We start from the raw sequence: 25,806 nt of genomic DNA, 5'->3' as shown, positions 1-25,806 counted from the left end.
GATTGCTATTATTCCTCACTGCACATAAGGAACACATGGTGAAAAAGGGATGCAGGTACTGAGTGGACCACAAAATGAGAGAAAATTATTTTGGGAATAAAGGCTTCTCTAAGTGATTTCAATGAGGTTCTCATGCAGTCACCCTTGACAGCTGGGAATACTTCCTGTCATGGTGATCTCTGCTTTAGGAAACTGATCAGCCGTGGTGGCTATGAAAGACTTTAGGACTCGGTAGTCTTCCAGGCTACAGTCATCAGCTATCCTGGTAATATTTTCACCGTAATTAAAAGGTCTGTAAGCTTGAGAAATTCTAACATTTCCAGCAGTTATTCCAAAACATTTTAACAGACTGAAGGCACACCTATATGTTTCAGAGCATAACCCAACTTCTGTTTCTGGGTTTATTTTTTTCAGTCAGGATTCAAGGGGGTTTAGAATCTCTTTATATAGCTTTCAGAACCCAGGCAGTTGCCTTTTGCAGTTGTCTTCTGTGATGATCCATCAGAGAGAACAGTCATTGGGGGTGTTGGCCAAAAGATCTGTCCTCATCCTCTGTTTTGCAGGCCTGTGCTCTTTGGGAAGGTGTGTTCCACAGGTGCCATCCTTACTGCTGATTGTCTTGGGGTTTTTTTATGTAGTTTGTAGAAGTACCTAAAAGACCTGATGTGATCTAAGTATAAACCTATGTTGTGATGCATTGATGTTGTTAATTCACCCAACAGCCTGATTCAGAAGTGGCTAATGCCGGCATGAAACTTGAAGCGTACTTTGAAGAACTTCTAAGCAACCTTTATCCTGAAAGAAAGTTCCCCGTACAACCCAACTGCCAGAGTGAAAAAGATAATCCAGAACTTACTGATGATTCAGATGATGACTTTGTACAACCCCGGAAAAAACGTCTCAAAGGAGAAGAACGTCAGTTGCTTAAATGAACTGCATGTGTTACTACAGAACACTTTTTAAAAACTAAGAGTATTTATCACTGTTAATTGTGAAAAGGGGAAAAAATAATGACTGCTTTGACTTCTAGGTTTGTGGATATTTACTGGACTTTCTACCCCTTATCTGAAACACAAATTTAATGGAGACCAAGGCAGGTGGAGAGCTTCTCTGAAGTTCCAAACTTTCATCATACTTCTGAACAGCACAGAAATTGCCATTTGCGTGGGGTGACAGCTGTTTAACTTTACTTTGAGGAAGAAAAGAAGTTTGTATAGAATTGAACTTCAAAACATTACATGGGTTCAACATGTGGCTTTCTGAGTTTGAAGAAAATGTGATCGCACCAGACTTTTAATTTTACCAAAGGCATGTGGCTGGCCATAATTTGATTTCTTTGTACTGTATTTAACACAAGCCATGAAAACAGATGGTGTAATATTATTGTCCTGCAATACTGACTGGTACAATGAAAGTGCAGTTGCCCCCAAAGAAGTTATTGGTAATTTCAAAATGTAAGGGAGAGTGTATTAAAAATAACTTAAAAAAAAAAAAAGAAAAAAGAAAGGAATTTCTTTGAGAGTTTTTAATGGAGGAAGTAAAGGACAGAATACTTTGGTTTGTGCCATTTTTCTCACCAGCACCAGCAAGGAACAATGGTATTCTTGTACTATTTCGTTTAAGAGGTGTCTTAAGTTTAATGTACCTCTATTTAATGAAGTTGATGGCAAAGTCTCGAGGGCAAAAACATTTGCTTGCAGCTATCAGTCAGTCTTTGTGTATGTTTAGAGAAAGGAAAAAAAGCATCCTTTCCATCCACAAGCTCTTGTTTTTTCAAATTGTTAAATAGGTCATTGCCAGAATGTAACCAGCATAGTTATTCACTTGGAAGTACATGAGTTTGAAGAGGAGGAGAAAAAAGAAAGATACTGCTTTTCAACCCTTCGTCTGTCCCTGTTAAAATCACCAGAAGGTGAGGGAAAATTACCTTTGTTGTTTTTTTTCTCTCCCTACTTTCCAGAAGCATTGACAACAATATAGATGGTTGTATCTGCCCTCAGAGAGTGCAGTTAGAGAAGTACTTGTGTATGGTTGCTTCAGCTGTTGGTTTATACCCTTCATTTACGTAATCTTAAATGAATACTGAGTTCTGGGGAGAGCAGGCAGTCTTTGGATTAATTGAGCTCTGATGGTGCCAGAATTTCGCAGATGGAATTGTGAAGACACAAGCCTGCTTTTGACTTAGCACTTTTGACATAGCACTGATGTGGTGCTGTGGATAGATCATTGAAGAGACTAGGTACAAGTGCTGCTTGTGCCTCCCTGCTGTGTACATATGCACTCAGAAAAAGCCCCTTTTTTTTTGCCTTTCACCAGATGAGATACTATCCACCTGCCTTTGTCATAGGGTGGCACTGCACACTTAAATGTAGCGGACACTTCAAAAGAACACTCAGTTGTGTCTGCAGCAGGCCTTTGATGTAACTTTTGAATGCCATGATCATGTGGCTGATATTTAAGCTGTCCAGAGTAATAATTTCTTTTCTTATTTTTCTTCTTTTTTTTTTTTTTTTTTTTATGGAGGGGGGGTGGGGGGTTGGGAGGGCATAGTGGAAAGTTTTGTGGAAAGTTTTTATTACCTCAAGAAAGTTGCTTGTAGCAGGAGTTTTACCATCCCAGAGTACCAGAAAAAAAAGGGAGAGAGATGAAGCAGCAGAAGAGGGTGGTGAGGGAGACCATTCTAACAAAACAGGTGTGATCAATACACACTACAGTAGCACAGATTTAAGAAATAAGAAGCACGGCCATTGCGATAGTTGAAGTCTTAAATATCTAGGAATGCCTAGGAGTCCTAGATACCCTGTCACCAACTTAACAGTGCTTCCAGAGGAAGGTGCTGTGTGTTTCTCTGTACTGTAAGTTGCAAGCACAGATTTTTTAGGAGGCTTAGTGCATTTAGAGGTGAAGTTAGACACCTATACAGCTTCACAGTCAAGTTGTTCTCCCAGTGGAAAAATACTGGGGACAGGAGTGGAGATGTACTCTTGCAGTTCAGTTACTTACCTGTCTGCTGTAAACTGTTTGTTTAAAAATGTCTGTTTAAATAATCCGCTGGAAAAGTTTGACTCAACTTCTCATTTTGTGGTCCTGAATATCATCCTAAAAATCATCAGAAATTGTCACTGCAATGAATTTTGAGATGTTAATTTTAACTACTTTAATGGAGATGGTGTACACACAAATAGTTGAGGAATGCTATTTTGTTTTTAAAGGAAAGTACTATATTCTTTCAAACTGCTATGGCAAAGACCATATCTACGTTGTGTATTTCCCCCCCTTTGCCTCAGTCCACTGTTTGGATGGTGGTGGCTGTTTTCCTGTTTGTGTGTGTGTACTACTAGTAGTAGTCTTCATCTCACTTCACGAGACATGTAGAAAGCATCTATTAATTGAATCATAAGAAAAGGAAAGTCCTTGAGAAATTTACCATTTCCCTATATAAATCATAGCTCTTACACTGTTCAGTTGCAATTTTTAATAATGGAAATGGTATGGAGAAGCAATCAACATCAAATGCAGCTGACAGGAAATGACAGATTCCAAAGGTTTATTTTTCTTCCCTACCCAATCCAACATCAAACACTTGCTTTCATTTTACTTGCTAAAAAGGGGAAAGAAAAAAAAACCACACATAAAATTAGTAACATGCACATGAAAAACAACAGAAATGGATACAGGGGAAAATAGTATGCATTGGATATGTCCAAAAGGTCTCGCCTCCAATAGGCAATCCCTGTGACTCTGAGAGTAGACTAATGCTGTCTTAATAAACTGAAACAAGAGCAGATATGCTTTTAAAATGTCATTGTCTAGCTTTCACAAAAAGTTACTTACATATTTCTTTTTATTTAGTTGGTTCATTTAGACCTAGTTTTAAAGAACACATCTATTGCCTGGAGCCTTAGGACTAAATATTGCCATGTTAAAAGAACTCTCACATCATGTATGTAAATTCTTGTACGGGTTGAATGACTGTACCGTGTGAGACCCTTGGACAATACGTTCAACAGTTTTTGCTGCATTTTTTTTATTTTTCCATCCTTTGGACTTCTGCATGTAAAGGAGAGCAGCTGGAGCTTATAATGCTTGTTTGTAGCAGGGAGGATAATAATGCTGTCGAGTTAAGTCCCCAGGAAAAGGGGAGATCTCATTAAGGAATCATTACACTCCCATTTATCTCGACCATTGTTAGCCAAAATTAATCCAACTGGAGTTGAACCAAAACTTTCCTTTTATGTCTAAAGCAGTTTTAATGAAGTGTCTTGCTTAGTAATTACTGTAAATTCAACCATTTGAAGGCCTAAGTGGTGCTCTGCCCTCTGTGCATGGGGTTGAATTTCACTCACAAGGAAAGAATAAGTTGCCTTGTCCATTTCCTTACTTAAACTTTGATTATTCCGCCCCCGTCTTTTATGAAATACCATATACACATTTTAAATGACATAAAAACATAAACGATAAGCATTTCTAAAAGACAACCATTTAAAGAAGCAGGCAATTATTAATATGTTCCTTTACTGAAACCCTAAGTTTAACTGTCCCATGCACCTTGGGGAAACCTTAGAAGATGTGACCCAATGAAGTGTGTTAACTGTGCATGTGTGTGTGTGTGTATATATATGTAATATGTGTGCTTGTATAGATACTTTTTTGAAAGTCTGGTTCTGAAGGCCACATAAAACAGTTTGATCAAACATCTGTCTTGCTCTAGGCTGCTAAAGAATGTGGATTATCTAGCCCATCGTCTTCTGCTTTATACAGGTAAGGCTGCAGAACAACAGGCAGTGCGATGTGGACAGGCTGCGTGCATAACGTGAAAATTTCCCTGCTGGTATATCTGAATCTAGAATCACAGAACTGCTCACCACCTCCTGTAATTAAAGTAGTGCAGCTTGTCTGTGGGAGACTGACTGGATTTAAACTTTCCCCCTTAATCTTTGTGCTTAGTGTTTTGCCTGATTGCTTTATAGGAAATGGTAGCCACAGAGGCTTAGCTAAGGAACAGATGCAGCTGGGGCTTTTGTCTTGAATGGGATGGAGAAATGGCTTTAGTAGTTTAAGGTCTTGTATGTACCTGCTGTCCTCTCCCTGCAGCACGGGCAGACCACAGTGTGTGCCTCAAAGCAGCAGCTCCAGGTCAGGACGGGGGATATTAGCAAAGGGGCTTACATGAGCTGAAGCTTAGCACGCTCGCATGGGGTAGCTGGGGCTAGGGCGGGCGTTCTGGTTTGTTCTGATATGAGAAATGAGCTGGGTCACTGGGATAACAGCACTTTAAGCTGCTGCAACAGCACGTTCCTGTGCTTGCCTGTCAGGCCTTATTCTGGCTTATGAACCCTCGGGAGAGGTTGGTTTGGATTCTGGCTGAGTCATCATCTACTAGTTTCTAAACAGCGTTTCGATACACAGGAGCTCCTGGAGGGGTAATACCAACCTGCAGTGCCCTGCCCTTGGTCTCGATGGGCAGCGTGAACGCTGAGATCGCACAGACAATGCACACAGAGGAGAAAAGACACAGGGCCCCAATGAAAGAAGCACTCATAAGAACCTGCAAGCAAAAGAACAGTTCAAACATCAGTTCAGTGGCATGGGGGAGGCTGGCAGTTAACGGGGAAATAACGTGCGCAAAGGGTCACAAACACCTGAGAGTCTTGACAATAGAAAAACAGTGTCTTGTCAATTCTAAGAGCTTTCAGAAAATAACAAATACAAGCAAGCTCAGCTTTGGGATTAAATTTATGCAGAGCTACATCTGGCAAAGACTGCTAAGTACTCTGTACCAAGTTGGGAGGGGGAAATTGATTGTGTCCCCCCCTTTTTTTTGGTGAACTTCAGGGGTACCTCTCTGTGTATTTGATAGCAATGATCAGCACATTGTTCAACAGTATCAAGCGTGGTCTTACTTGTGATATAAATGGGGCCACCATAGCTCCAACACGGCACAGTGACCCACTTGTTCCCACTCCCAGTGCTCGCATCGTGGTGGGATAAACCTAAAATAGTCCAGAAAGAAATCTGATTAGTACAACAATCTATGATACTTGTCTTTATTTTTTTTTCTTTTTTCTTTCAAATTTTTCTTCAGAAAGACTCATTACATTATCAAGAGCAGCTAGCCAGTGGGATAAGACATGAATAGAAACAAAGACTTCTTTTTGTCTCATTTGTGCCATTAAAATCTGCCAATTTTTACCCCAAATAAAGTTTTGGGGCAAGTCAATCAAAGCTGGATGGGACTCCCCTGCTGTTTGCTTACCACCCCTACTACTGCCTTCCTCCCAGCTGTGCTGAGCAGCTCACACCAAAGTCACAGAGGATGGGCTGAGTGCTAAAGGAAGAATTCAATTTATATTGACAGGCCCTGTATCTGGCAAGTAAGAATAAAGGATATTGTCTGCAGTCTTCAAGACTGCCTATTCATTTGTATCAACGGCACTCGTATTTAGAAGGAGGAAAAAGGAAAACAGATCCCAGTAAGAAATCTCCAGGCTTAGAAGAATGGGCTTTGTGTATTTTCTTTTTCACATCTCCCAAATTCCTGTGCCAATAAAACACTTAAGCATGTGTTTTGCTTAACTTTAATTGTCCTGTTACTATCAGTAGATTTTAGCAAGTATACTCATGTAAGCCTTTGTTTAAATATTTTACTGGGCCAAGCCAGTGGAGGTAAGGTAATTCAAGAAGAATCCAGGCTTGCAGCCAGAAAAGGGATTTCCAAGCTTGGTTTTGATCACCGATTAAATTGTGAGTAGTATTGTTTATGATATGGCTGTTGCAGCAATGGTCTTTACATCAACAGCATCCAGTTCAGGACTATTAAGACACTTGGATTTATTCAGGCCTAGTGCATGCTTAAATAATATAGTGTACTATTAAAAGAAGTATCAGGCCAATACAGGGAGCTACTTCTGTTTGCTTTTTATCACTTTACTCAATCTTCAAGGCAATACAATTAACTTCACACAATTGTTTAAAGAAAGAACCACCAAAACCCCCAGCAATGCATACTTAACCCACAGAACTCATGGGTCCAAAGCTGTATGAAGGACAAGCGCTCTGAAGGATTAAAAAACTATTTGCAGACAGAGCACATCAATTTCTATTAAGTAAGTCAAAAAAATCAAATATAACCACATATACTACCTCATAGTACTACATCAGTCCCTTAAGTGCTGGAAAAGGTTCATTTCAGCGGTAGCCTATTTTCTAACTGCAGGGGTTGGGGAGAGGGAAGATTGTGGGTTTTATAAGATGCTGGTACACAGCATCCTCAAAGCCAACATTTTGTAGTATCTGACCAACAGGTGGCTCAGCAGGACATTCCTCTTCCATCTGCTCTTGACATCTCCAACTAATTTTCTCATTCCTTCTCTGACCTTGCATATAAAACCGTGGCCAGGAAGCCAAAGCTACTTAGTTCAAGAAAGGGGACTTAACTAGTCAATAAATATGGCAGCATTCCTTGGCAAATGACCTTTCATGCCCCAGAGCAGCTTAACGTACTTTCAGGAGGACTCACCTCTGCTGTGTAAATGTAGATGGTGTTGAAGTTTGCTGAAACCAAGGCGCGCAGCATGAAGAGAAACCCAGTCACGCCTGTGCTGGAGAGAAAACCATGTGGAGCAAAGGGTTAGTATCACTGAATGGTGATCAGCAGAGTGGCAACCTAGTACGCGCTCTATGCTAAGGCTTTACCAGCTTAATATAAGGGAAAATATAAAGAAAGGTTCATTGCTGACAAGTCTTTCCTTAGTTCGTTGGCAAGGCACATTTGACTACAATCTATTGCACGTTAGGTTTCCTCCAGGCCACTGAAGGGGGAACGATCTGTATAGGACCGTAGTGGCTCAGCTCGTGCCCTCAGCATTGCAGTCGTCTGACTCCCAGCCTAGCCCTCGCTTTCGGTTCCTCTGTAAATCCATTGCAAGCACATATGATGGCCAGGCTCAGTTTCAGGGAAAACTGCAAATAATAATAGCAGTACAGAGGCCAGTGCCTTACTGAGTAACTGTAAGCTTCCTTAATTCAGTTTAACGACTGTTTGCAGCCTCCCACTCCAGCAGCCAAGCATGGCAGCCAGCCTCTGGGACCAGCGGCCCACAGGGCAGGCAGCAGGGTGTACACGGCTGGCCAGCAGCAATCAGGCTACCAGACAGTTTAGAGGAAACTTCAACTTGAAGCCATTCCGATTTTCAGGAACCATTAAGCTCTGCCAGCTTGAGAGGGTCTTTCATATCCCTCTCGACACTCAGGGCAACCTTTCTCTTGGTGCCTTGAACTCCTTTTGAAGTGCCCAACTCTACAAGTTAGAGGCGATATACGTAACATTGCCAAAAAACAAAACAACAACAAAAAAACAGGGGGGGTGGGGAAGCAAAGGAAAAATATGTCGTCTTTCTGGTGGATCTTATTCACATGATTTTTAATTTTCTAGGCTGAGCTAGAAAGCAGCTTGTTGTATGCTTCAGGGAAGCCATGTGGGCTCAGTAACACAAGCGAGCCCCTCTGCATCCTGCTGCACCATGGCATCTCCTCCCGCTGCTTTCCCAGGAAGAGGAGGGAACCAGTCAGAGGGGTTTTTTCAGATGTACAGGAATTACTGGCCTGACTGGTGACATGAGAATACCATAGGTACTGCCCTCAGCATTACATGCCCCCCAACAAGACCCACATACTGATCCAGACTACCTTGAGGTGCAGATGTTGAGGAGTAGAAAGAATAGGGCTGTACATCCCATGGTGATACACAGGCTCAGTCGTCTTCTGAGGAAATTGATGCCAAGAACATTCAAAGGATTTACTGGAGATGAAAAGGAAAACCATAAAATGTTAGCTAACTGCCATGGTTGTCTGTCGTGATAGACCTTACAAAGCATGCCTAGAAATTACCTCTCTGCATTCCCAGCACCAGCCCAATGCTCTATAAAATGGACAAACACTATAATTCTCTTCCTGTACCCAAACCCTGTAGTTTTCCCCATGCCCCTTTTCAGTTTGTCCTTCCCCTCAGAGGATGGAGCCTGTCCTTTGCTGAACTTGCCCTGCTGTACTAGGGCAGGACACTAATGCCTGTCCTGAGCCATGCGAAGAAGGCACCCACTGGGTGAGCACCGCAGACCTGTGTGGTTTTGGCCCCTCTGGCCACAGCCCAGCCAAATCCTGGGGCCCCGAGCATGCCCCACTGAGTTCCCCCATGAGCTGGGAGGCACCTGGGGGTCCGCTGGGCTGGTCCCAGCCTGGCTGCACCTGCAGGACCCAACACCCGGTCGCTTTATAGCTCAGTTGCCAAGACATGAACCAGGGCAAACATCCACCTCGCTGCGGCAATACGAGACATGCACAGAGCGCCAGGCTCTTTCAGCGTGCCATGTGGGTGCCTGTGGGCCATCCTGCCATGCCCCAGCACTCCCGGGCAGGCTGCACCAGGAAGCATTTTGGTTTGCTGTGGGTTCCCTGGGCGCTTAGCTGTCCTTTGCTGTAGTGCTCAGCACAGGACCTGCTCCTGAGGCCACCACCTCTTGGAAAACAGGGCACTTGGGTGGTGCATTCAATTACATCAATCTATTTGCAGTCCTTGGTTATTTCTGACTTCAAAACCTGCATGTCTGGGGATTTGGGAAGCTGACTTGGTTTCACTGTTAGGAGAAATTTCCCCTGGAGTTTAACCAAGACTGTTGGTACATACTAACTGCAGAGGAGGTCTGTGGCCCTGCTGTTGGAAGGACCCGTGCTGAAGGAAGGACTCTGATGCGTCTGAATTATTCACCTGGGGAGCAACGCCCTCCCTTGCCCCTTGCCACCAGCTAATGGCCTGTGTCCCAGACCGTCATCTGAAGAGCTTGTGCCTGGCAGTTGCCAGCAATGCTGAGGACATTTCGACCCCTGGCACAGCACTAAGTGTATGCACAGCTAAAAGCTTTGCAGTGAGTATTGGCTGGCTGTAAGAAGGGAATGGCAGGGCAGGGAGGGGAGAAGAGGTTACGTGCGATCTCTCCAACTGTGCTGATGATCATGGTCTGGTAGGCGGCTGGCCCAAACAAGTGGCAATGGCAGGGGCTGTGGCTCTCAGGGTCATCACCAGAGTCCTGCAGCTGTGGTGCAGTGGAGCCACAGACGAGGTCCCGCTCCAGTAACTCAGCGCTGGCCAAGATGACGCCGTAATATGCGAAAGCTATGCCAAGCCTGCGGGTGGGAACACTGCAGTGAGCAGCAGCAATGACAGGGAAGGTGAGGAAAATGAAATACAGCAGGTTTTGGGTGCACTGGGACCCCTGCTGCACACACCAGCTCTGTGTGATGGACCACCTTAGCTGGATCCCAGCAGTGACTCAGGTACCCACCAGGTCACCGGTCACTCCACCCATGGCACACCACCACCACCTACACCCATGCACTGCTCTTCCCTGGGGGACTCCATTCCAGCTCATAGTTTATCTTTGTATCGGGTTTGCATGGAAGGTTTTTGGCAGAGAGGGGCTACAGGGGTGACTTCTGTGAGAAGCTGCGAGAAGCCTCTTCTGTGTCTGATGGAGCCAATGCCGGCCAGCTCCAAGACCATCAGTGATGGTGGCAGTGCCTCTGGGATAACATATTTAAGAAGGGGAAAAAGTTGCTGCACAAAAGAAAGGAGTGAGACTATGTGAGAGCAACAACATTGTAGACACCAAGGACTACGGAAGGGCAGGGGGTGCTCCAGGCATTGGGGCAGAGCTTTCCCTGCAGCCCGTGGTGAAGCCCACGGTGAGGCAGCTGTGCCCCTGCAGCCCATGGAGGCCCACGGTGGAGCAGATCCCCACCTGCAGCCCATGGAGGACCCCGCACCAGAGCAGGTGGATGCCCAAAGGAGGCTGTGACCCCATGGGAAGCCCACACTGGAGCAGGCTCCTGGCAGGACCTGTGGCCCCATGGAGAGAGAAGCCCAGGTTAGAGCAGGTTTGCTGGCAGGACTTGTGACCCCACGGGGGACCCACGCTGGAGCAGTGTGTGGAGAACTGCAACCTGTGGGAAAGAATCATGCTGGAGAAGTTCATGGAGAGCTGTCTCCTGTAGGAGGGACCTCACGCTAGAGCAGGGGAAGAGTGTGAGGCATTCTCCCCCTGAGGAAGAAGGAGCAGCAGAAACAACGTGTGATGAACCAACCACAACCCCCATTCCCTGTCCCCCTGTGCTGCTGGCAGGGTGGAGGTAGAGAAAATCAGGAGTAAAACTAAGCCCAGGAAAAAGGGGGGTGAGGGGGTGGGGAAGGTGTTTGTAAGATTTCGTTTTATTTCTCATTATCCTACTCTGATTTGATTGGTAATAAATTAATTTTTCCCCAAGTCAAGTCTCGTTTGCCTCAGTCAGTAATTGGTGAGTGATTCCTCCCTGCCCTTAACCCACGAGCCTTTACTTATATTTTCTCTCCCCTGTCCAGCTGAGGAGGGCAGTGACAGAGCAGCTTTGGTGGGCACCTGGCATCCAGCCAGGGCCAACCCACCACCTTTTTGCTTGCCCCTTAGTGCTGTTTCTTGCTCTGCAGCAGGTGACGGGCTGTGGTCACGCTGGGGAGAGCTTGCCCCTTCGGTCCCTTCCCTCACACAGGGCTGATAACAGAGACATTTCCAAACCACCCCTTTCCCAGGGGATCAGGGAGTCTCAGTGTCAGGCCCCGATGCTTGCAGCTCACATGAAGCAACTGTCCAGGGTTTTTTTTTAGTCCTTATCCTTTCTGCCCAGGGATTTTCAGAAGTTTTCGTTAACTGGCTGGAGAGGCTCCCATCACACCCTGGCTGGCTGTCAAGAACACAGCATTGGTGATGGCAGCCTGGCTATGTCATTATCAAGTAATTCAGCATATGCCTAATCATAAGCAGGCCGAGAAGTAATTTTCACTTTTTTATCCCCTGGCAGTTTCAGAAATGAGCAGCAGAATTTGGGCTAGGAAACAAGCTGCCCGGGGAGGTGGGGGATGCTTGGGACATGGGAGGTGGGAATGCAAACCCAAGAACAGGCCAGTAACTCCTGGGAGGACTAGGAGAGAAAGGAGGATAAAAAAAATAAGATATTTCATAACACACAAGTTGAGGGGAAAAAACAAAAAAATCAAGGCCTGACTTAGCAACATTTTGGGTCAATGAGTTCCTACGGACCTATTATTTATACATTTCCACTCCAGACAGCAAAGCCAATGAAACATATATTACCCTTGCATACAGCAACCAGGAACATTGCATATGAAACCCATCTCTCTTCAATCTTAATTTTCTCCAGCCAGCAGCACTGCTAACAGTTAATGAGTTTCTGTTGAAGCCCTATTTCACTGATGCATTGGCTGGCAGGCAAAGGTGGTGCACTTCTCCTCTTGGGAAGAACAAGTTTACACCAAGAAGGGAATTGGAGCTGCGAGCACATCACTGGTGCATGCTGCAGGCAGGCACGGGCGTTCTGCAGCCCTCACCTGGCCCACACCCCACCTCCCCTGAGCCACCCTGCCCTGAGGAAGGACTTACGGTGTCCTGCACCATCCTGGCTGTCCAGCCCTTTTCTGCCTACATTGACATTGACTGACATAGGGTCTGTGGTCAGGACAAACCTAAAGATCACAACAGCCCAACCCATGCCCACGCAGTCCCCCTCCAGCTGCAGGGATCTTCAGTTGCCTCCTGAGGCAGAAGTGGTGCCCTGTAGTAGCAGAGTCAGTGGGAGACTTCTGCTCCCTGCACACGTTCAACTAAGAGAATGAGCTGACAAGCAAGATAAAAAACAAAAAGACTTTTTTTACCATATGATCCATATCTGCAAAGTGGTTCTGAGGTATTTGGGGTGGATGAGGTCCTTGAATCTTCCTCTTCTTTCCTGCAAATAGTTTGATAGAAATAGAATTTTTAAAAAAGTATCATTTATGTAAGGGTGAGCGTTCTGCAGTAGCAGCTGGCACCCCAGGCCCCCAGTGGCAGAGACAGACTGACAGACGGTGCAACACAGCACTCCATCCGCCTTCGGGAGAGGAAAGCCACTCTTCCCAAAGGATGCCCACGAGAGGATGTGGTGCAAAGGAAGAAGAGAACACCCTGAGCACTCCTGGCCTGCACAGGACCCCCTCAGCTCCCAGCAGACTGGCCCCAGCATGACCATCACAGTGCTGGAGGGTCCCTGTTTGCTGCTGGGGGGCCAGCACTGCTGGGGCTGCTGGCAGCTCCCGCTGCCCCATGAGCAGGGGAGAGGTGCCCAGCATCCCCTGCCCTGCCTGTGGGAGTCAGTTTGTGGCCACGTCTTGCTGAGAGGCCTGAAACGCCAGTGAGCAGAGATGAGCAGGCACTGCAGGGCCCTGCCTGCCCTGCTGCTCCCTGAGAGCCAGCAGCTGCCCCAGCATCCCGCCAGCAAGGGGAGATGAGTTCATAGGGATGGTTTGGGTTGCCTTTACTTTTATTTTCCTCATCATTGGTTAAGCCTGAGAGGGTGCACAACTAACTAAAACCCTTCCCACAGCCAATGCGGGTCCATTACATAAATTCAATGAAACTACAGGGAAGCTTTAATCCTAACTAATTCCAATACAATAGCACCATCTTGCATGAATTGCTAAGGACAATGCTTGGTGCCTGTGGGATTGAATAAGCAGCAAAGAGGTCCAGGAAAGGGGCTTAAAAGAGCTGGATAATAATTTTGAGGCCCCGGACAACAGTGTTGTTCAGTCTTCCTCTCTTGGGGGTCAAAAAAGCCACCTTAACAAGTCCTCCCACCCTGCAGTCAGCAGGGCCCGGACTGGGGGTAAAAGGGAGAAGCCTGGGGGGGGATATGTGTGTGTGTCCTGGTCCCCTGCCCCTCTCCTGCCCCACCTGCAACACTCACACATGCTTTTGGGCATTTTGGTCCAGTAGCAACCAACTCCTGAGCTGCTCAGCTGCTTACAGGTGGAAATGGTGGTAGCTGTGAAATGGCCTCTCCTGCCTTGACCTTCTTCTGCTGGTCTGTGGCTCCACACTCGGGGACCTGAGGTGCTGGGACCTAGCAGACAAGCCCAGCCGGGGGCTGGGAGAAGCCTCTGGGAGTGGTGGGTTGACTTCATGGCAGGGACCCTTGCAGCCTGATGGGTCACATACCTGAGAGGGAGCCTGAGGAGCAAGTCCCAGGTCTTACAGCACAGGGGACACCCCTTGGGGGTGGATGGGCAATAAGGAAGAACATGCTTTGCTGGGAGCACTTTTTGTGGTAAAGGAAGCAAATATTTTCTCAGCACATTATTTTTCTGAGCAAACACAAAGAATGTGAAAAAAAAGCAGAAAACTCAATTCCATTTTGAGGTCCAAGATTACTGTCTTTCAAAAGGAAAAAAATATATCTTTATCATCACATTCAGTAACTGAAAATAGTTTGGAAAGAAACCAGGCAAGGAGGGGGAGAGAGACAGAACAAGACGTGCTTGGGAGTCCCGCTCCTTCCCCAAACCCCAGATGCCAGCAGCCCTGCCTGGGACAGAGGGGCCAGGCAGTGCCATGGGCTTGGCTTACCTTGGCGGGCTCCCTCAGCACCCCCTCGGGCATCACTGCCCCGTTGGTCTTGGCTATCCTCTGCAGCGTGGCCAGGGCAGCTGCCACATTTCCTGTGGACACGTTGTACCGCGCCGACTCTGGGATGAACTGAAAGCAGAAAGCCTTTCTGTGCCTCTCTGTCCATGCAACCCTACCCAACAGCTTCCCATCACACCGAGGAGCCCGGCCAGGTTAGCACGGGGCACTGCCTGAGCTGCAGCAGCCTTTTGCCTGCTCCCCTCCCCAGCCGTGCCCTGGGACATTCCTGCGTGTCCCAGCTCCCCACACCCCATGCTGGGGGGACTCACCCTGCCCAACAAACCCATTTCTTGGTACAGATCCCAGGGGTCTGCTGCTGAGCCATCTGTGGCAAGTGGTTGTGAGACTTGGAAGCCAAAGACACAGGTTTAACAAAAACAAGCCTTAACTGAAATTCTAAAATGGGATTGGGGCACGTGGCACTCACTCAAGCAAAAGCTTTGGAAGAATCAACAAGGCCATTAAAGAAAAGGAAGAAATGTATGAAATGTAGGATCTAAATCACTCATCACTATCATTTGCAACATTCAACCACACCTGGTGTTCTTTTAAAATAAAATGCCTTTTTATTAAAAGGTGGCTCTATCAAATTACAAACCATTAAATCTGTATCATCGAAATATGAATTTAAGACTTGCTTTCTAAAGGCACGTATGCTGACTGTGTCTTTTTTTACTTCTGGACTAAAAGCTTTTGCTACCTATTTTTTTTCCTGGCAAAAATAATCAGGGAAACCAAACATCAAAGTTATGCGAGTGGACATTCACAGCAAACTTGCATTTGACTGCCCAGGTAACACCCCAGGTGGACTCGTGCATTTGTCCAGCTGCAGGAAGGGCACTAACATCTGCACGGCTTGCACCAGCCACAGCTTAGCACTGCAGTGCCCACGAACACTGTAAGTAGGGATTTTCCACATCACTCCCCACAAATAAGACAGTCGTCACGTCCAAGGCTGATACTTCTTAAGCATGAGTAAACCTGGGGAAGCCAGGGTTGACCCTGACACCCATTTGCCCTGTCAGCACTTCAGTGAAGGCTTCTTTCCTCAGTCCTAGCAAATGTAAAATCTGAAGAGGGTGCGCTATGGCTAGAACCAGTCTGGAGATATTATTTGTGAGTTTTTGCACACCCTGCCTAGACCATCTTCCTCTCAATGCCTGGCCCATCACCACAGTCCCCTGGGTACCGCTGGCAGCCTGAACACTGGAGTCTGGGGTGCTGGAGGGCTACAGTGGGGCAGCAAAGCCAGCGGCTTTGCAAAGCGAAGTAAAGCCAAGCCGCCTCCTGCAGGGTGACATCTTCCCACCAGCTGGCCTGCAGCTCCCCCCAGGCCATCAGGACCTTCCCAAGCCCCCTGGGTGAGAGGGCTGTGGTGGTGAAAGGAGGACACAAAGACTACCCCAGGCTTGCAGGGGTTGGAGGGTGATGCCTTTTGGTGCCTGGGGAGACGCCACGTTGGTGGCAGTGCAGCAGGGAGCAAGGAGAGTAGCTCTTCTTACCTTGAACACCAGTATGAGAAGAATTCCGGGGATGGATGCAGTTCTGATCAGCCACCGCCAGCCGATGGTTGGGTTCACCACCGATGCCAGGCCAATGATTAACAAGGATCCTGCCAACCAAAACACCTTTCCAAGAAAAAAGGAAGTGGTTAAAACATGAACGCATGACAGCATTTTTTTTTCTTTTCTTCCCTTCCACTCTAGTTCCATGGATAAGTGGGGATCTGTGCTGGAGAGCACTGTGGTTCAAACTGAGCCATCCTTACGGTGGTCAATCTGAGAAGCTGAGCTTGGGTTGAAGGAAAGAGGGAAAGACAGACAAGGATATGGGAGAGGATGGCTGAAGACAGTCTTAATCAGCTTCAGATGAAAACAGGTAACTAGCTGTGGCTACCATTGTAATTAAAGCCACTTCTTTTGTCCTTCCAGTCACTTCTCTGCCAATGTTCACACTCATGAATTTTCCTCTTGCCTAAAACTCTGTGGGGAAGCAGCAGATTTACAAGCACTGAAGGCAAAACCAAGCCACATTTCCACTGCAAGAAGTTGGTGGGTCTCCAGTGGACTCAACGCCAATTTATACCAACAGAGAATCAGGCCCCCGATCTGCAAGTCCATTCCTCCCTGAAGTTCACTTGTTGCCATCAGGAGATGTGCCCCTTTCTGGGGGACCACCCAAGGGAGCTCAGCCAACACAAAGCACAAACAAATACATAAAAGCCACAGAAAATTCATGAATAATCTGCAGGCAGAAATAACAAATGTCTGGGGAGAAATACAAGACTGTTTTTCTTTATAAACCTTTGTGTTTCTGACAACACTTTGGTAACAAAGCCCTGGGATCAAAAAGGCAATATTACTTTTTATTAAAAAGTAGTATTTTATTTTTATTAAAACACAAATTAACCCTGCCACTAAGACCATTTACAAACACTTTTGGTTCAACAGTCAGATGAATTAATGTGCTCAATGAGACCTCCACAGATCATTTGCACATGAAGCAAGTGCCCATTGCAGAGATCTGGAGCAAGCAACAACCAGAGTCACGCTTGCTGTGGTTTTTGCCCAGCAAGCAGGCACAACCCTCCTAGCACGTCTCAGGCTGAGTTTGGGGCTATCATGCTAGCCCTATCCTGCTCGAAGCCCCGAGCCAGCCCTGAGCAGGGACAGGAGAGGGCACAGATTATAACCTCATCTGGGAGTCCCCTCATTAACCATTTGTTCTCACCAGGGGTCCAAAGAGAGGAGGGAATGAGCCCAGGGCTGGAGGAGGCTGGAGGTGCCGTTAGCTCCAGTGCCTGCCGGCCCATCAGCACTGGCCCCGCTGAAGTGGGTATCACCGTTATTGATACAGCAACTGAGAGACTGGGTGTCAGCCATCACTCAAATTCCCCATGCAACGTTTGGAACATCCAATTATTTGAGGAGATATCGCCTCTTTTCTAAAGACGGCTGCCTGTGCACATCTTTAATAATGCAGATTACTTGCTCAGACCCAGACAGGTGTGAATAGTCTGGGAGAAAGACTGATGTGCTGGAGACCCAGCTTCCAGACAGCAGTGGGGCAAATCTCCTGGGACTTGGGACTAAAAGAAACAGTAACGTGTCATTCTTACCTGAGATAACGGTAACATGTATCCTCGGTATTTGCTGGGCAAAAATTCTGTTTTTATGATAAGCCTAGCAAAAAAGGGAAAAAAATGCAGAAATACAGCAATAATTAGAATTTTCATACTCATCAAGTAGCAGTTCAGCTCAGCTCAGCCGGTGCTGGATGTCGCTGCCTGTAGACCACCCGCCTGCCACCACCGAGCACCCAGCGACAGGGGATCCCTGCTCAACACACTTCCCACTCGGGCAGGCACCAAACCACCTGCAAGGGAGATGCACAGCATGAATCCCATCCAGGCCATGGCTGTGGGACACAGGCAGGTAAACACTGCAGTCTATGCACCAGGAAACCTATGGAAAGGTCTTTTGAGGTGATTGAGGTGTCAGCACAGGCATAGGGCATGTTTGTAGAAATGAACAATTTTTAGTGATTTTTTTCCATTAAACAGTCTGCTCCATTTTTTATCAAATGATTGGATAGCCCCTGGGGGAGGGCATGGCACTGGCATCTCTCAAGCTCCCAGGTGTGAATTGTACTTCCTTGGCAAGAAAGAGAGAGGGGTGGGGAGAGGCCCAGGTTGGCTCCTGCTATCTCAGCTATTGAAGTGTTTTATAAATGCAGTTTCCCTCCATCCTCATTAGACTCATTAGCAAACACCATGCCCAGGGAATGACCCACACACACACGAGGCAAGCAACACCAGGAGCTCAGCAGATGCGTGACCCTGGCACAGGATGCCTTCTCCTCCCAACGGCATCTGTCTCCCTCCTGTCCTTCGCTCCAGCAAAGGGCTCTTGGGTCAATGCAACTGGTTTGAGGCTTTCCTGTGTGGGCAGCAACCAGGTTTCAAGAACAATGGAAGCTGCTGAAACGTTGCATTTGTTTCCCTGAGAGGGTCAAAAGAAATAACTTATTTTGCCAGGCTCCTAGTGAAGTGATTGTTAACGCTGTGAATTTCTCCTCCCCCTGCTCCACGTCTCCCTTTCCACCGCAACAGAGCAAAAAGTTTCATTTAAATGGGAACATTCTACATCAGTTCAAGAAGAATTTGCTACTTAAGCAGAATTGTTGTGACTTTTTTACGAGGAAGCAGCCTTTGCTCATCTGTTACCTGTCTAATTGCTTTTATAATATATGTGCTTAATAATCCCTCTGTCACCTGCTTAACATAAACCAGCTGTCCCCTCTGTTCCAGGGGCTGGGGGACCTTGGGAACTGCAATTTAGGTTGATTGACCAGGATTCAGTGAAATTACAGAACATGTTGTTGTAAGGCGATGTGGGAACTCGCTCTCCTTTCCACTTCCAGCCCCCACAGAGGCCCCTTCCCTGCCGACTCCCTTGGGTGGCAGCACAGCCACAGCTTATCAGGCTCAGCACAAGGGGAACGCTCCGCCACGGCCAGCCAAAATGAGCTGAAGGGCCTTTCTCGCTGTAACCCCCACCACGGTGCCCGTGGGTGCCTCCGTTAACCTCCCAGTGAAGGCTGGCTCGCACCACAGGGCACGGCCTTACCCTTGCGCATGGCCTGACACGCCACCTCCTACCATGGCCCGCAGGAACACGAACCAGATGTAGGATGGGGCAAACGAGGTCAGCAAGGAGAAGTAGGCTGCCCAGAGGAATGAGAGCAGCAGAATCTGCAACGGGGGAAAAAGCAGGTATTCAAACCAGTGGCTCAGCCAGGTGCAAGGCTCCTGTGGGGCTCGGGAAGGGGACATGCAGCCCCCCAGCGCTCACTCACCTTCCAGCGGCCATACCTGTCGGCCAGGAGTCCGAGCACTATGCTGAAGACCATGTAGCCAAAAAACACCACCTAAGGGGAATTGAAATGCAGCTGTGGAGGGCCCACAGCTGGTTCTGCCCACAGCAGAACTGGGCAGCTCTGCTCTTTGAACTGCGAGTGGGCTGAATGCTCTCTAAACAGCAGGATGAAGTGCAGTGCCCAGAACCATGAGTGAGGTGTCTTGCAGGGGTCGTCTTCCTCCACGTAGACACTCACTGCTTCAACCCTCAAAGCTTGGGGTTGGATGGCAAGGACTTAAAAATAAAAATATGGAAGTGGGGGCTTGTTTTGGCATTACAGTTCTGGGCACGGACCACGTGCTCATGTCAGCTCGCTTTCTAGGTTTCTGCAGTTGTGGTACTGTCCTTGTCCCTGAGAGGAGGGACAAATCCCTGAGAATTTATTCGGTCCACTGGGAAATGTACTTTACAAAGCCTGAGGCAGTGCCCCTGACAATGACCACATGGTGGATGACCTGCATGAGGGAGAAGACAAGTCACTCACCGTTGTCACTAAAGCCACCTGCCAGTCTTGAAGCTGCCACTCACATCGGATGAGAGGGGACACAACAGCTATTAGCATGATCTCCATGGCTTCAGCCACCTTCGGGAACGAGTGTGCACATTAGCAAAAAGGGAAGCCACAAGAAGTCCACAGAGAAAAGTCCCTCAGTCCTACCAAGCCTGCAGCTGTGGCAGTCCCACCATACCAAAACAGCCCTGTGAAGCCATGGTGCCTCCGTAGTGGTCTGAGCCTGTGCCTGATCTGGAAGATGTGAGCACTTGGAAGCAGGGAGAGGAAGTGAGAAAGGTGGCCCTTGAAAGCAGGTATCTAGGAAGGCTGGAAAGGCTCAGCCTTTGCAGAAAAGAATCTTACCCAGCTGTGTTAGTGGAAGATCTTTAACTATATTTGGAAACCAAGCTGCTTGGTTAGGTACCTGGCTGTGATTTCAGGCATCTGACATGAAGATGACCTCTCAAAACTGCCTTTATTAAAAACTTCATTGCTGCATTTGTTTGCCCCAAAAGCCAGCCTCAGTTAAGAAATGAACCTATCATTTACACACAGCTGGAGGCTTTTACATCTCAGCTGCAGTGATGCTCATGTACATGTCTCCATTGCATCTTTACCTCAGCCTGGCCTCAGTCTTTTGACCCAGTTCCCACACCAGATGCACCATTAACCCAAGACCCTGGCAGTTAGGAAATTTTTCAGGTAGCCGAAGGTGAGAGGACGGCAGCCCTTCTGTGCCAGATTGCACAGGGTTTGGGTGCCCTGGGGATGGCATAAAAAGTGCTGTCAGGAGGCTGAATGTAACTCTCAGGCACTACTGAAGACATGCCTTCAGCGCTGCCTGGTGGGACAGGGCTTCAAGGCAGGGGTCAGGCCAGGGTGCTCTGGGCCAACCTGCTCAGCTTTGCCCTGAAATAGGTCTGATATCTATTGTGGCTGATATCTATTTTGGCCGAAGATGAAACAGCAGAAATTCTGCTTGAGGAGGTACGTATATGCAAAAAAATATGGACTGCAATATGTGCTCATGGTGCTTATGGTTGTTACCGCACAGTAATAAGGAAAATGAGAAGAGGGTTTTTGGGGCCGGTGCAGATAGCTGCAGACACCTACCCCCGTGCTGCCCATGATCAGAAAAAGCATAATGTGGAACCTCCCAAACCCGATGGTTTCCACAGCTTCTTCCACTGTAAATGTCTTCTGCCCTGAACACCAAAGGGAAAAAGATACAAAACATGTCAGCAGTCAAATTTTACCCCCTCTTTATTAAATGTCAAAGATTTTCATGCTACTGTGGGACTGCACCAGGAAATAAGCTGGAAACATCTACCAGTGTGTGTCCACTAACCAGCCCCTGGGCACGCCGGTGGCTGGGCATGTCAGAGGGTTGCTGAAGCAGCAGCCAGTGGGGAAGAGAGCGGGCTGGGCATGGAGGAAGGGCAGCCTTGTACTGAGCTACCCCTGCTGCCTTAGAAACCCATGGCTTGGACTGCATCTGGGCAATGGTCTGCTCCTTTCCCTTGCCCAAACTGCTGTGAGGCTCAGTCCCTTTGCATCCCTGGAGTGCAGGTTCGCTCCCAGTGTGAGCTGGGGGCTGCCCCAGCCCCAGGCCCTGCAAGGCGAGCACAGCCAGGAGCTCTGGGCTCAGTTTCACCTCCTAAGCCTTTATTCCTGAACTTCCCCACACACCCCCCACCCCATTTCAGAAACAAGCAAAGCATCTCAAGATCAGGGCTAGGACAGTTTTATAAACAGACCTGGCAGAAAGCTTCTAGTATGTGTACACTTTCAAACTCTTAATTAGGTAAAGCCAGAGCTGCATAAATTTTTATGTCAGGCCCAACTAAGTCAGCTCAAACCTCTCAACATTACCTCTGAAATGGAACAGAACTTACTCAGAATTTCAGGAGAAAATTTCTTTTTTTTTTTTTTTAAAATGGAGGCTTTTTTTTTTTGCTTTTCTACAAAGTTTTTCACTTTCAAATGCTTTTGAAATAGAAAATGTATCCAAATTAAAAAAAGTCATTGAATTGCCAATATAATAAACTGTTCACACAAAGCAGAGACCTGAGAAAAAACAACTCAGATGGCTCTTCCCACTACCATAGGTAGCGGCCACCAGCCTGGTAGCTGCAATGGGAGAGGAGCAGTTTGAAGCTGACAATTGTGACTCCATGGACCAAGGTGTTAGGTAGCTGGAGTGGGGACCCTCCCTCTACCCCAGCTAAATGAGGACCCAGTTTTCTAGTCCCACCAATATAAACCCACCTTTTGGAGTTTCTTGTCTCTCCATGTGGATTTCCTCCAAGCCAATAACATTTTCTGCCTCTTTCATTGCAGCAGCCATCTCATCTCCTGCTGGGGTCCACACTTACGTTGAGCAAGGCTGGGATTTAACTGTGAAACCTCTGGACAGTCACAAAGGCATCTAGGCAATAAGCCCATAAAGCAACTTCCCATGCTGGAGTGGAAAGATTCAGATATGCTTAAACACGAGTTTGGTTCAGGCAGCTACTGGACCATGTCGTCGTCCATAGAGGTTTTGGTGAAAAATACATAAAAACTTCACAAGTTAATTTAGTTGAGCTGACACAGAGGTCAGTCATCACATTGCACTGGCAGCTTTTATAGACAGTCCATGGACTGCCTTGCAAAAGACTTGAAACCCACTGACACAAGAGTGTGTGATGACTTCCCTAGCCTGGGGGTGAGTGAAATGCAGAGGCAACCAAAAGATGCTCCATCTCCATGACATGACTGGCAGCAGGTTGCTCTTGTTGGAGGCAGAAATTACTACCCCTTGGAAACTGGGGCTGAGTGGGTGGCAGAGGTGCCACGCTCTGTAATTGCTCAGCATTAAGGGAGCATCCACTGAGGCAGAGCCAGCAGGTAGGAGCAGCTGTGCTGAGGAACATGGTGGCCCCAGCCTGCTCCCCTAACCCAGGCTGCCCTGGGATGGCATGGCTAGTAAGAGGCAAGCATCAAACTCCTCCTCACCCATCCTGCACCCTGCCAGCATAGCGCTTCCCACTGCACACCTGATCCTCTGCCTCACCCCCCGCTGTGTTGATCCCCATCCTCTCAGGTCAGCAAGAAACACAGCCAAGCATTCTGGATTGCAACAGGGGAGAAATGGCTTCTTCCACCTCTGTTTCTGGTTTCCAGCATTAGATCCCTTGGCCTGATTACAGTTACTTTTCCTGGTTGGAAAAGCTCATCTTAATCCCAGGGCAGGAAATAAGCACACTGCTTGCCTTAAACCACAAGGTTTCCTGCAGAGTACATGCTCTGGGATGGAGGGCTCAACCCATCTCCAATGTGGTGACACCCTGTCCTTTGATCACCTCCCTTCAGGGCTGCTGGACTTGGCCCTGGCATCATTCATGGCCACTCAGCAGTGACTAGGGAGCCTGCAACAGGGCGAGAGTTTGAAGGAATTAATGACCAAGAGCATCTAATGAAAGATACAGAATCCCAGCTGGGACAGAACGCAGCACAAACACAGAAAGCATGGAGTTACAGTAGCCCCAGGCTGGATACCCTGAAAGTGTTATACTGAGGTACAGTTATAAGGAGGTCATTAAATGCTAATGGCAGATAGTTGGCCAGGTCACATACACAGACCTTTACTGTTACAGATCATTACAGTCCAGCATCCAAGAGGACGCGTAGGATATTGCTTACAACTGTCTCTCAACAGTGTCCTTGGAGACAGCAATAGCTGCCAGCAGCACACAGTTCCATGAGCTGACCATGGTGGCCACCAGCTGGGGACCATTTCCAAGTGCAACCAGCTCAGGATTGAGCAAGCAACAAAACAAGGTGCTTGGAAGAGCCTACGATAAGAGGTAATGCTCTACTGTGTGGCTGAATCGCAAAGGACTTTGCAATAACAATATCTAGGGACTATTTTTCTCCCTTTCTGTCCCCTTATGATTAGGGACCTGCAAACACATTCTACCCTAAGCTGGTGCATCACACATGTGTCCAGTTAAACAGCTGCTCTTGTCCTAAGCCTGCGGTGGGCACAGCCCAGGGCACTGGCAGGCTGGGCTGGGGCATGCCCAGGATCAACCCCTGGGCTCTTTGCCCACCCATCCTGATGCTGGGATACTCTGCAAATTTTTGCTGAGAGGCACTAGAGCATTTCACACTGGAGCTCACCCACCCTGGGCCACATGCCACCATTCTGGGAAGTGCTGCAGCCCTTCCAGAAAAGGGGACGAAACCCCAATCCCTGGCATTGCTGTGCAGAAACTCCAGTGAGGCTCAGGTGCCCAAGCAGAAGGGTGCAGTGCCACTTCTGCCACCCCGCAGCAGCCAAAACAACCCCAGAGATGTCAGGATGGTGGACAGCACCTATGGGAGACCCACACTGCTCTCAAACAGCAGCTGGTGAGCAGGCTTTTACCTTCTCTAGCATTGCAAGTAACACCAGAAATCTGTGCAGGCACCTGCACCTCCCTCTGTTCAGTATTGGGACAGCTGGAGCAAAATTCACTCATCCATAAGCAGACAAGAAGCTACTCTTCAGGTAAGTCCCTGGTACTGTACTCTCTGCTCTGACATTTATGTTCAAGAGGGAGAGATTTAGATACAACACTTCAGTAAACCTCCTAATGATTCCTGCCAAATCCAGCATTTGCTCATCCCAAACCTCTGCAGCCCTGTTTGCCTTGATGGAGCAGGTGTGCCTATCACCCTCTTCAGGAGTCATAGGTTTCCCGGTATTTGTAAATCCCACTGAAAATACTAAATTCCAATTACATGAGTCAAAAGAACAACAGTGACAAAGTTGCTGCTGGCAAGGAAAATAGTGATCCTCTGTCTGAAGACAGCAACTAAGACTGCAGTGAAACTGCTGCTGGGACCCAGCAGAAGGATGCTGTGACCCCACACTGGAAGGCTGCCAGGCCACCAAGGGCACACAACACTCAGTGCTTTGCATGTGACCAGCTGGGAATCTTGTCAGCAAAGTCAGAGAGCTTCTGCATGTCACATATGAATGATTAGATAGTCCCACTATCAAACCAAGTCTTGATTAATTTTTTTTTTTTTTTTGAGTGAAGGTTTCTTACCTCTGCAGTGTCTCAGGCACAGAGGAGCAGACCTTTCTTCTTTTCTGATTGATTCTTTCCCTTCTGTTATTTTCTTCTTACAGTGTTGACAGTGCTGCGTGTTTGGGATCCAGGTTTCCTCTTTGCTGGTCACAGGCAGGTCCCTCTCCACGCGCCTCTACCCACAGAAGTGCGTGCTGCAAGCAGGGTGCTCCAGTGCTGACCCCACCCCTGTGCTGGTCTCACAGCACCCACAGGTCCTCCACAAGGCCTGCCCACCACGGGTGATGGTGTTTGCTCAGCACTTCTTGTGGGGACAGCCCCAGGGAGACAGAGGGAGGGTGCTGGGGAGACATTCCTATTGCAACACCAGCTGGCAGGTTTCAGGGGCAGGTCCCGCAGCACCGATGCCCGTGTAAGGCACCTTTGCCATCCCCTGCAAAGCCATGAGCAGTGCCTGGGTGCTGCAGCCACCAGCTCCCCTTAGGTCAGATGAAGCCAACTCAGGTGACAGCACCACAAAAAACACGAGCCCTGTTTATCTGCTTCGTCCTTGTAGATTTCCTGACCAAGTAACCAAACTGCGGGAAGCATTCCCAGCTGAACTGCCACCGTGATCCTGACCTTACTGTGTAGTGAATCTCAGCACTACAGGTTGTGTTGGCCAGTGAATCTGAGCTACCACAGGTATGTGCTTTTGCCTAGGAGTGCATATGTCAACCTTCAATACTGAAGTGTGTTGGCATCAGTGAAGGCCAGCAAAGATGCCACGATGTTTTTTTTTCTCT

The 25,806-nt window shown here is 47.7% G+C and overlaps 2 protein-coding genes across 4 annotated transcripts in view; one reads left to right on the top strand and one right to left on the bottom strand.

Annotated features, from left to right (window-relative positions):
• The window catches only part of TRIM24 (tripartite motif containing 24), a 64,807-nt gene extending 61,020 nt beyond the window's left edge, over positions 1–3,787 (top strand). The window contains exon 19 of the mRNA XM_056339738.1: positions 723–3,787. Within this exon, the coding sequence (XP_056195713.1) occupies positions 723–932 (210 nt within the window). The 3' untranslated portion in view covers positions 933–3,787. The remainder of the gene's footprint in view (positions 1–722) is intronic.
• A 974-nt stretch (positions 3,788–4,761) lies between these two features.
• On the bottom strand, positions 4,762–25,149 carry SVOPL (SVOP like). Of its 3 annotated transcripts, none has more exons than XM_056339741.1 (15): positions 25,040–25,149; positions 22,230–22,358; positions 21,075–21,166; positions 19,953–20,051; positions 19,407–19,478; positions 19,178–19,302; positions 17,668–17,731; positions 16,052–16,177; positions 14,490–14,618; positions 12,761–12,834; positions 9,983–10,182; positions 8,689–8,800; positions 7,520–7,601; positions 5,904–5,993; positions 4,762–5,548 (listed from the first exon to the last, which is right to left on the bottom strand). In XM_056339741.1, the coding sequence occupies exons 2-15, from the start codon at positions 22,306–22,308 to the stop codon at positions 5,387–5,389; spliced, it is 1,506 nt and encodes a 501-aa protein (XP_056195716.1). In that variant the 5' UTR covers positions 22,309–22,358; positions 25,040–25,149; the 3' UTR covers positions 4,762–5,386. The 3 variants fall into 3 exon arrangements, with proteins under 3 accessions (XP_056195716.1, XP_056195714.1, XP_056195715.1); XM_056339739.1 differs by having other exon boundaries at positions 7,520–7,596; XM_056339740.1 differs by lacking the exon at positions 25,040–25,149 and having other exon boundaries at positions 7,520–7,596; positions 22,230–25,000.
• Positions 25,150–25,806: the final 657 nt, after the last annotated feature.

The sequence above is a fragment of the Falco biarmicus genome, chromosome 5 (genome assembly GCF_023638135.1).
Source record: "Falco biarmicus isolate bFalBia1 chromosome 5, bFalBia1.pri, whole genome shotgun sequence".
NCBI lineage: Eukaryota > Metazoa > Chordata > Aves > Falconiformes > Falconidae > Falco > Falco biarmicus.
Note: the sequence above shows the minus strand (reverse complement) of the source record. Positions and strands in the feature narration are given on the sequence as shown.